Source organism: Eutrigla gurnardus (genome assembly GCF_963514095.1).
Source record: "Eutrigla gurnardus genome assembly, chromosome: 21".
NCBI lineage: Eukaryota > Metazoa > Chordata > Actinopteri > Perciformes > Triglidae > Eutrigla > Eutrigla gurnardus.
This window is the reverse complement of record NC_139932.1, coordinates 16,582,540-16,594,132: the sequence shown is the minus strand read 5'-3', so window position 1 is coordinate 16,594,132 and position 11,593 is coordinate 16,582,540. Positions and strand designations below refer to the sequence as shown.

The 11,593-nt window shown below is 46.3% G+C and overlaps 2 protein-coding genes across 4 annotated transcripts; one reads left to right on the top strand and one right to left on the bottom strand.

Annotated features, from left to right (window-relative positions):
* Positions 1–162: 162 nt before the first annotated feature.
* On the bottom strand, positions 163–8,560 carry dennd6b (DENN/MADD domain containing 6B). The gene is made up of 20 exons (XM_084038295.1): positions 8,397–8,560; positions 7,936–7,974; positions 7,775–7,817; positions 7,589–7,698; positions 6,205–6,285; positions 6,007–6,112; positions 5,832–5,911; positions 4,668–4,730; positions 4,526–4,581; positions 4,312–4,434; positions 3,872–3,967; positions 3,670–3,764; positions 3,482–3,547; positions 3,258–3,322; positions 3,049–3,138; positions 2,737–2,790; positions 2,557–2,666; positions 1,337–1,439; positions 628–702; positions 163–529 (listed from the first exon to the last, which is right to left on the bottom strand). Exons 1-20 carry the CDS (start codon positions 8,538–8,540, stop codon positions 407–409), a joined length of 1,722 nt encoding a protein of 573 aa, XP_083894421.1. The 5' UTR covers positions 8,541–8,560; the 3' UTR covers positions 163–406.
* Positions 8,544–11,330, top strand: LOC311031799 (uncharacterized protein). Of its 3 annotated transcripts, none has more exons than XM_084038298.1 (6): positions 8,544–8,663; positions 8,876–9,054; positions 9,135–9,173; positions 9,820–9,870; positions 10,494–10,538; positions 10,968–11,330. In XM_084038298.1, exons 2-6 carry the CDS (start codon positions 8,918–8,920, stop codon positions 11,008–11,010), a joined length of 315 nt encoding a protein of 104 aa, XP_083894424.1. In that variant the 5' UTR covers positions 8,544–8,663; positions 8,876–8,917; the 3' UTR covers positions 11,011–11,330. The 3 variants fall into 3 exon arrangements, with proteins under 3 accessions (XP_083894424.1, XP_083894422.1, XP_083894423.1); XM_084038296.1 differs by having other exon boundaries at positions 8,544–8,673; positions 8,812–9,054; XM_084038297.1 differs by having other exon boundaries at positions 8,544–8,677; positions 8,812–9,054.
* Positions 11,331–11,593: the final 263 nt, after the last annotated feature.

Sequence of the window (11,593 nt, the reverse complement as noted above, 5' to 3'; positions counted from 1 at the left end):
TGAACATTATTCAGGTTTTACTTTTCAAATCAAAACATTTACAGACGGTTTGAGATTAGAAGAAAAAGGCCAACAACAGAATATTATTATTAATATAAATATTTATATTAATATAAATATGTATATTAATATACATATTTATATATTTTTTTAAATAAATGTGAGTTACATTCACTGAGTTCAGTCTGTGGTAGAAAAATAACATGTTGATGGAATAAAGATTCATCATAAAAATGTGGAATCAAACATTTTCATTATGCCAGAACTAAAAGCATCTGTTTGAAATTAACTGAAACTTAATAAATAATATCTAACAAGATTCACATTGAAACACAAATTAACTTCATGAAGAAATCAACCTGAAATGTATAACTTTAATCTAGAATTAGAGAACAGCAGTGTGTACTTAGTGAATACTCAGCACCGTCTGCAGGTCTCCAGGCAACGAGCTGATGATGGATTTCAGAAAAGCTTCCAGTTTGTTGAGAACGCCGTCCTTCAGCTGGAGCTGCTGTCTGCGAGCTTTAATCTGAAAAACACACTTCCTGTTTACCACACCGGAGTATTATGGTCTGTAGTCACAAACACATAGTTTATCATTTTATATATTTCATATGCGATTCTCACCAGTTTCTCTCTGAGCTTCAGAATCAGGTCCACGATTTCCACCTCAGATTTGTCTTTAGTCCAAGTCATCAGGTCCTGAACACAGAGACCCAGATGTTTACAGAGACCCAGATGTTTACGGAGACCCAGATGTTTACAGAGACCCAGATGTTTACAGAGACCCAGATGTTTACGGAGACCCAGATGTTTACGGAGACCCAGATGTTTCCAGTGACTTAGATGTTTACAGAGACCCAGATGTTTACAGAGACCCAGATGTTTACAGAGACCCAGATGTTTCCAGTGACTTAGATGTTTCCAGTGACTTAGATGTTTCCAGTGACTTAGATGTTTACAGTGACCCAGATGTTTCCAGTGAATTAGATGTTTACAGAGACCCAGATGTTTACAGAGACCCAGATCTTTACAGAGACTCAGATCTTTACAGAGACCCAGATGTTTACAGAGACTCAGATCTTTACAGAGACCCAGATGTTTCCAGTGACTTAGATGTTTACAGAGACCCAGATGTTTACAGAGACCCAGATGTTTAGAGACCCAGATGTTTACAGTGACTTAGATGTTTACAGAGACCCAGATGTTTACAGAGACCCAGATGTTTACAGTGACCCAGATGTTTACAGTGACCCAGATGTTTACGGAGACCCAGATTATTACAGAGACCCAGATGTTTTTGGAGAGCCAGATGTTTATGTCTGACTGAACTCACAGAGTCACAGATGACCTCCAGGTGAAGACTCTCCAGTTTCTGCGTCATCTCTTTGTGCCGATGACGATACCATCCATCGAAGTTCTTAGACCTGAAGAACTTCCTGTCAGGAGTTCAAACAGTTTCAAATTACAACTTGATTCAGAAGAAAATACGTCATTAACAAAATGGTGACATTCTTCTCAACGTTATTTTTTTATTCTCAGCTGTGAATAATAACATTGACACACGGAACAGTGAGCAGCAGAGAGAAAATGGAAGAAATCAGGCCAGGATGAGGACCTTGCTCATGACCACCACCTCCTCTCTGACTTCACCTCAACTGTCTCGGCAGCTAAATCTGGCTTCTACCCGTCAGGGATCAACTCGTCCGCCTCCAACCCCAGAAAACTCTTCTCCGTGTTCTCCTCCCTCCTCACCCTCCCCCTCCTTCACTGCTGATGACTTTGCAAGAAAGTAAAATTCCGTTCCTCACCTCAGGTGTCATTCCAGCGGTTTTTAAGACGGCTACAGTGAAGCCCCTCCTTAAAACCCACCCTAGACGCTGCTGACATCCGAAGCTACAGACCTGTATCTCTTCTTTCATTCCTCTCTAAAACCCTGGAACGAGCCGCCTACAACCAACTATCAACCTATCTCTCACGCCCCGAAGCGAGCACTTCGCTCCTCTACTTCAGCTGGCCGGCTGGTACCACCATCGCTGAAATCAAACAAATGTGGCTCAGCAAAGTCCAGACTCTTCTCTGTTCTGGTCCTCAGTGGTGGAACGAACTCCCGACTAATGTCAGGACAGCAGAGTATATGCAAATAATGCGTATTATAAATGTTTTTTAACGGTTTATCAGCATTCGTTTATAAATGGTTCTGAATGTTTATTAAAGCTGCAGTCGGCAAGTCTGGCAGATGTCAAATTTGGAATGTTTACAACACTCAGGCCCCTCCCCCTCTACCACGAGCTCCTCCGCTCCCTCCCATCGAGTGCTCGTCTGCGCGTGCACCAGATTCTGTGAACGCGCCCGTATCTTCCCTCATCGATAAACGGCATGGAGTACACGCTACACAGAGGTAGGCCGGCTAACTGACTCATAGATAGCAACTGCTAATGTCATGTAGCGTATGCCTAGCTTGAGGCGTGTGCCTGTGATATTGTAACATGCGTGAGGGGGGAGGTAGGATCTGTGGCATGACTTCCTTCCTGTGCCCAATCAGAAGGGACTCACCTGTACAGTCCCATCCAATCCCCTTTGAGCAGCGAGGTGAGGTGAGGCCCTGTGTGATCCAGCGTGGACATGAAGTCGTCCTGGCTGAACGGGCGAATCTGAGGAGGAGTCTAAACGCACAACGACGTCAACAAACTGCTGACATCACTATGAGGTCATAACTGAGGATTTCCTGTTTACCTTCCATGGTGTCACCGATCTCTGCAGAGGCATCAGGCTCGCCATGTAGCGCTCCTGACAGACAAAACTCAGGGTTTTTACTCGGAATTAGGATTGTGAGGAAGAGTCGTCGTATGTTATCACACGAGTCAGCGTTATCCCACTGACAGGTGACTGGGGAATATTTAGGAGCGAGGACAATAACACCTGAATTATATTATTGGGATGGGTGAGTGAATACTTTTGGCAATATAGTGTATGTACACTTATCCATATGATAATAATAACCAGAACCAGGTGGAGATGGAGCGATCTGATTGGCTGTTGGCTCACCAATGGGATGATGAAGCTCTGAGTAAGCTCTAACAGGTGTCGCCTCAGGATGGCGCTCTGAACCTCCGACGGTCTCTTCCTCTGGATCCCCTGAACACAAAGTTAATTTCACTATTATTATTATCATCATCTTCATCAGTCATCTTGAGATCAATACTTATTGACTGTTAGATGTTTACATTATATATCATAAATATTGATGTTTTCACCTTCAATAGTCTTTTAATTAGAATCTTGTCTTTGTGTAGAAACGTCTTGAATGCTGTGTAGATCCCTGCAGACAGGAAGTCATCATCATTCCTGTACACCATCAGACAGGAAGCAGCAAGTGGAGACGCGGTTTACCTGGTTCACCTGGTTTACCTGGTTCACCTGGATACCTGGTTTACCTGGTTCACCTGGTTTACCTGGATTACCTGGATACCTGGTTTACCTGGTTTAGTTTCAAGAGTCTTCAGTTTGGACACTTTCTTCACCTTCACCTGTTTAGGGAGGTCACCTGGAAGAGACCAGCACAGAGCACCAATCACAGCTCTGCAGCAATCACAGCAGTAGTACTAGTACTAGTAGTAGTAGTAGAGTAGTAGTAGTAGTAGTAGTAGTAGTAGTATCTTCTTTTACCTGCCATCTTGGTCTCTCCCAGTCGGATGACATGAGGCCAGTTCTGAAAAGTCTTGATGAAGAACGGATTGGTGACCCCCAGAACCACGTTGGGCCTGAACAGGTGAGACAGACAGGTGAGAGATGAAAAGGAGAGAGACAGGCAGATGAGACAGACAGGCGAGAGACAGGAAAGACAGGTGACGGACAGACAGGTACTCACGGGGCCTGGGTCCTGGTGGTGTACTCTCTGAACTCACTGTCGTGGATGGTGAAGTACGGACGGAAGTCACAGCAGAACTTCAGAGGACTGATGGAGCTGTGACAGGACGCATCGTTACCATGGCAACAACACAATCCCTGCTCTCCGATTGGCTCCTCATCCATAGTCAGTGTATTATTATTAAATATTGATGATATTTTCTGACATGTGAAACAGAGTCTTGTAGTTTTGATGTGAGAATAGTATTATTATTATTATTTAAACAGATATTTGATGTTCCTGATATATTAATAATAATAATAATCAACCAACTGCTGCAAGTAACCCCAGTGACAGGTAACCCCGACGACGGGTAACCCAGACAACGGGTAGCCCCGACGACGAGTAACCCAGACGACAGGTAACCCTGACGACAGGTCAACACCAGACAGTTCACATACCTGATGAGAGCCAGCACCGTCTCCGAGGACACGGTGGGAGACGGCGCCATGACAACCACCGGTTCCCCTAGCAACATGAGCTCCCAGAACATCTGCAGGTGGATCAGGACTGATTGGAAACACCTGAGAGGTCAAAGGTCACATGGACAGAAAGGAGAACATGAGGATGTTAAACTATAGATGAATGTTTCTAATCATCAACATCGTAGAGGACCTGAAGAGGTCCAGTTCGTGGATGGTGGGCAGCAGAGTCGGAGCCGGCAGGAGGTTCTGAGGAAAAACATAAACTTTATGGTTAATTCGTCCGTCGTTAATAACAATAATAATAATAATAATAATCTCTTTCTCTTCCTGACCTCTTTAGTATTTTGTCTCACTGGACTTCCTCCTGGTTTGTCGGTTTTTGAAGGAATACGAACCTGAAAAATGAAATGGAAAAGGATTCACCTGTAAGACCATGTCCCCCCTCACCTGTAAGACCATGTCCCCCTCACCTGTAAGACCATGTCCCCCCTACCTGTAAGACCATGTCCCCCTCACCTGTAAGACCATGTCCCCCCTACCTGTAAGACCATGTCCCCCCTCACCTGTAAGACCATGTCCCCTCACCTGTAAGACCATGTCCCCCCTCACCTGTAAGACCATGTCCCCCTCACCTGTAAGACCATGTCCCCCCTGACCTGTAAGACCATGCCCCCCCTCCCCTCACCTGTAAGACCATGTCCCCCCTGACCTGTAAGACCATGCCCCCCCTCCCCTCACCTGTAAGACCATGTCCCCCTCACCTGTAAGACCATGTCCCCCCTGACCTGTAAGACCATGCCCCCCCTCCCCTCACCTGTAAGACCATGTCCCCCTCACCTGTAAGACCATGTCCCCCCCCACCTGTAAGACCATGTCCCCCCTGACCTGTAAGACCATGCCCCCCCTCCCCTCACCTGTAAGACCATGTCCCCCTCACCTGTAAGACCATGTCCCCCTCACCTGTAAGACCATGTCCCCCCTCACCTGTAAGACCATGCCCCCCCTCACCTGTAAGACCATGCCCCCCCTACCTGTAAGACCATGTCCCCCCTCACCTGTAAGACCATGTCCCCCCTCACCTGTAAGACCATGCCCCCCCTCCCCTCACCTGTAAGACCATGTCCCCCTCACTTGTAAGACCATGTCCCCCTCACCTGTAAGACCATGTCCCCCTCACCTGTAAGACCATGCCCCCCTCTCCCCTCACCTGTATGTCCCCCCCCTCCCCTCACCTGTAAGACCATGTCCCCCTCGCCTGTAAGACCATGTCCCCCCTCACCTGTAAGACCATGTCCCCCCTTCCCCTCCCCTGTATGTCCCCCCTCCCCTCACATGTAAGACCATGTCCCCCTCACCTGTAAGACCATGTCCCCCTCACCTGTAAGACTATGTCCCCTCACCTGTAAGACCATGTCCCCCTCACCTGTAAGACCATGTCCCCCTCACCTGTATGTCCCCCCCCCCTCCCCTCACCTGTAAGACCATGTCCCCCTCACCTGTAAGACCACGCCCATCACAGGCAGGTTGACGGTCTGTCCAGGAACAGGTGAAGGCCATTGGTCGATCTCATTACACACTGTGAGGACGAGAGAAAGACGAGACATCAGGCCACATCATAATTACTATGCTTCTGATTGGTCCACTGTTGTGATGTAAGCATGACATCATCACCTGCTTCCAGACAGGGCTCCAGTTTGTCAAAGAACTCAGGAGCGACGATCTGCAGCAGCGAGTGGAACAGGTGAATGTACGGAAACCTGGATACCAAGACCAGAGACTGGAACACAGAGAAGCAGAGCTGTCAGTCAGACACCACATGGTTAACCAGGTGAGACCAGGTGAGATCAGGTGAGACCAGGAGACTCTGACCTTCTGGAAGTACCCTCTCTTCACAGAAACGTCCTTCACTTGTCTAAAATAGACGTAACCAAAGAAATAGGACACTTCAGTCTGTGGAGACAAGAAGAGACAAATAAAGACTGAATTAACTGTTTGTACATATTTGTATATGCAAATAATGCGTTTTATAAATGTTTTTAACGGTTTATCAGCATTAGTTTATAAATGGTTCTGAATGTTTATTAAAGCTGCAGTCGGCAAGTCTGGCAGATGTCAAATTTGGAATGTTTACAACACTCAGGCCCCGCCCCCTCTACCACGAGCTCCTCCGCTCCCTCCCATCGAGTGCTCGTCTGCGCGTGCACCAGATTCTGTGAACGCGCCCGTATCTTCCCTCATCGATAAACGGCATGGAGTACACGCTACACAGAGGTAGGCCGGCTAACTGACTCATAGATAGCAACTGCTAACGTCATGTAGCGTATGCCTAGCTTGAGGCGTGTGCCTGTGATATTGTAACATGCCTGAGGGGGGAGGTAGGATCTGTGGCGTGTGCACGAACTGTGAACTGCGCTGAGTGGGCAGGATGATACGGGCATGGTGGATTTTTGCAAAACAAACAAGCTCTAGGTGCACGTAGAGGGACGTTCTATCGGTGCATAGTGTCGGCTTCAGTGAAATGATCAAACAAATGTTGCCGACTGCGACTTTAAGTGTTTAGAAAGGTTAGTTTAGTAAGGGTCCTCACCTGGAGGGTTAGTTTAGTAAGGGGTCCTCACCTGGAGGGTTAGGTTAGTTAGGGGTCCTTAGGTTAGTTAGGGGTCCTCACCTGGAGGGTTAGGTTAGTTAGGGGTCCTCACCTGGAAGGTTAGTTTAGTAAGGGTCCTCACCTGGAGGGTTAGTTTAGTAAGGGGTCCTCACCTGGAGGGTAAGGTTAGTTAGGGGTCCTCACTTGGAGGGTTAGGTTAGTTAGGGTTCCTCACCTGGATGTTTAGTTTAGTAAGGGGTCCTCACCTGGAGGGTTAGGTTAGTAAGGGGTCCTCACCTGGAGGGTTAGGTTAGTAAGGGGTCCTCACCTGGGGGGTTAGGTTAGTTAGGGGTCCTCACCTGGAGGGCTAGTTTAGTAAGGGGTCCTCACCTAGAGGGTTAGTTTAGTAAGGGGTCCTCACCTGGAGGGTTAGGTTAGTTAGGGGTCCTCACCTGGAGGGTTAGGTTAGTTAGGGGTCCTCACACAGCAGTCATACACATTCACACTAGGCAAGCTGGGTGAAGTGTCTTGCCCAAGGACACAACGACCATGACACAGTGACAAGGGCGGGGATCAAACCGCCGACCCTCCGAACATTGGCCAACCCGCTCTACCAACTGAGCCACAGTCGCCCCACGGACGTTAGGGTTAGTTAGGGTTCCTCACCTGGAGGGTGGCGGGGGCATCTCTGTTGTAAACGTCTTCTCTGAACCTCACCATTCTGCGACCGACTGACTGACGGAACCTGAAGCTGAACTGAGTGTCCCCAAGGCATCCTGAGAAATGATGTCACACATGTGACCTTTGACCTCTGAGACATGCACAGCAGTACATAGTGTTACCTGAGTTTACCTGAGTACGAGTCTGGGAAAGACAGGTAGCAAATGCTGGTTTTCTGACAACAAATCATAAACAAACAGGATCAATAAGTCTCATAAATAAATGTATGAGGAACAATTATATTATTATTATAATGAATCGATTAATATACACAGTGAACGTTGATTAATTACCTCCTTCTCAGTGAGTTTCACATCCTGAGGATACACCAGCTGAAACACCACAAACACAAAGAAGCTCACACCAAACACCTCAATAACGTCCACTGGTCCCGAGGATATAATGTTTCACCGTTTAAAAACAAAACTCTTAACAGTTTGTTTAATAATCCCGCTTCTATTCTGAACAGCAGCTTCAGGACATATGAATAATGTAATGTCTAATTTGGTAAATGTTTGGTGGACGTCATGCATGCCGAACTCATCATTTATTTGTCATCGTTCAGTGATTGTTTACGAAGAGCCGGAATATCAGCAGCAACAAAAACAGTCGCTTCATGAGCGGAGTCTGGTGACCAGAGACCAGCAACTCTCAACTATCGGCGGAATGATGCGTTCACTGAACATCCGCTCTGTATCCCGGATGATTAGCGATGCTAGTGATGCTAGCGATGCTAAGCTAACACGGCTGGTACCTCTATGGCTTGTCCGAGCTCCAAGTCGAAGGTAACGACACACACGCACTCCAGCCAGGACGAGAAGCGGGCCCACTGGCCCCGGCTGTACCGACCCGGGTCCTCCGCATGTCGGGGAGAACCGGAGCCGTCAAACGGGTCCATCACGACCGGATCAGAGCTCCGCGACCTCCATCCTTAATCCTCCGGTCCTCCATCAAGTGTAACGTTAAAGAGAGCGATTACTGGGGAGCTGCGAACCTGGAGCCCCCTGGTGGAGGGAAGAAGGTACACGTATGTATGTATGTATGTATGTATGTATGTATGTATGTATGTATGTATCTATCTATCTATCTATCTATATATATATATATATATATATATATATATATATATACACGTGTTTATATACATATATGTGTGTATGTTTTGATAGTTTTGAGACGATGCAGAACTCTGAAGTTGAACTTTGACCTAAAGAGTTTGTCATCACAAACCAGCTGAGAGTATAAATACTGCGACTCACTGACCGACTGCTTCACATGAGGAGGTCTGTTCAGTCTGCCGCCGCCAAGACCACGAAGACCACGACCATGAAGACCTTGATGATGATGATGATGATGATGATGATGGTGGTGGTCTCTGTCTCTGCTGGTCGTCTTCCTCGTTCTCTCAACAGGTTAGACCTAAATATTAATATCACAATGTATTTTATAGTAATAGTGATGATGATGCTGATGATGATGTCATCACTGACAGTTCTCACCTGCTGACGATCACAGAGAGAAACTCTACCAGGTGAGTCTGAATGTATTGATCACATGTGATTGATTCAAAACTTTCTGTCTCTATGAAATTAATATAATCTTGTAATTATAATATATATATATATATATATATATATATATATATATATATAAAATGATATTATTACACTCAAGCTTATGGGAATAAATAAATAGAAATGGGGGGGGGTTTAGCTCAGGAGGTGGAGCGGGTTGGCTGGCAACCGCAAGATTGCTGGTTCGATCCCCGGCTCCTCCTAGCTGAGTGCCTGGTGTCCCTGAGCAAGACGCCTCACCCTAATTGCTCCTGATGAGCTGGTTGTCGCCCTGCGTGGTTGACTCCGCTGTCGGTGTGTGAATGTGTGAGTGAATGGGTGAATGTCAGTCATTACTGTAAAGCGCTTTGGAGAAATTTACCATTTATTTAAATCACGATTCCAGTCTTTAAATAACAAGTTACAGATGGTTTCTAGTCATTATGAGAAACTCTAAAAGATTTTATACGACAAAAAAGAAATCGTTAGAACCTCAGAATATTTGACTTGATTTTGATGAGTAAAACAATTTCATGACATTTATATTATTAGAATCATAATCGTAATAAAAAAAGTTTAATTTCATTTTCTGTAAAATTAAACTGTTTCTTGTTTCATGGCCAGGTTTGATGCTCACCAACACGCCAAGGCCACCGAGGACGGAGACGCCCTAAGGTCGTAATAATACACACAAGTACACACAAGTACACAACACCGAGGACGGAGACGCCACAAGGTCGTAATAATACACAAAAGTACACACAAGTACACAACACCGAGGACGGCGACGCCACAAGGTCGTCATAATACACAAAAGTACACACAAGTACACAACACCGAGGACGGCGACGCCCCAAGGTCGTAATAATACATAAAAAAACACAGAAGTACACAACACCGAGGACGGAGACGCCACAAGGTCGTAATAGTACACAAAAATACACACAGTGGTTTTACCTTTTTATTTCTGTTTCATCAGAATTCATGGATTCATGGAGTCATGATTCATGGAGTCATGATTCATGATTCATGGATTCATAGAGTCATGATTCATGGAGTCATGGATTCAATTCAATTCAATTCAATTCAATTTTATTTATAGTGTCAAATCACAACAGAAGTCATCTCAGGACACTTAACACATTGAGCAGGACTAGAATACGCTCAAAATTTCAAGAGTCAACACAATTTCAAATTCCCAACATCACCCAGGGGCAAGCGTTACAGCGACAGTGGATTCATGGATTCATCAGACCTGCTGAACGTTGTTCTGATTGAAGATTGTTGATTTCTTTCAGACTCACCTCCAACATCTCCATGGACGAGATGAGTTTCCCTTTTATGTACGTTGATCACTTTCATTTAATATGCAAATATACCTGTCTCACTGTCTCCATCTCTACCTGTCTCACTGTCTCTCCTGTGGTCTCCATCTCTACCTGTCTCACGTTCTCTTCTGTGGTCTCCATCTCTACCTGTCTCACTGTCTCCTCTGTGGTCTTCCTCTCTACCTGTCTCACTGTCTCTCCTGTGGTCTCCATCTCTACTTGTCTCACGTTCTCTCCTATGGTCTCCATCTCTACCTGTCTCACTGTCTCCTCTGTGGTCTCCATCTCTACCTGTCTCACTGTCTCTCCTGTGGTCTCCATCTCTACCTGTCTCACGTTCTCTCCTGTCGTCTCCATCTCTACCTGTCTCACTGTCTCTCCCTCAGCAGGACCCGATGCTTCCTCCCCACCTGTCTCACTGACAACCTGGCCTCGTCCCTGCAGGGCGGCGACCAGACAGCCGGCGACGCCACCACAGACCCCCTAGGCCCGGGAAAGAAGTGACAGGAAGCAGCTTTCAGTGACATCATCATCATCACACCAACTTTCTCTGACTGGTTTCGCCTCCATGTCTACAGTTGCCGAGGCTCATGGGTATTGTAGTATTGAGAGACAGAACCAACGTGACAGTTGAAATAAACGTTTTGTTCCATTCAACAGTTTGAATAAGAAGAATGACTCACAGTCTGCAGCTCTCTGATTGGATGATGATTCAGGTTCAAACTTGTCAATAAACGGCTTTCATGAATAGGACTTGATTAATTCATAAATACACACACACGCACGCGCGCACACACACAGACACACACACACAGACACACACACACACACACACACACACACACACACACACACACACACACACACACACACACACACACACACACACACACACACACACACACACTCTTTGTGCCTGTAGACCTGCAGGACCTCTTGGTGTCCGTAGACCCGTAGGACCTCTTGGTGTCCGTAGACCTGCAGGACCTTTTGGTGTCCGTAGACCTGTAGGACGTCTTGGTGTCCGTAGACCTGTAGGACGTCTTGGTGTCCGTAGACCTGTAGGACCT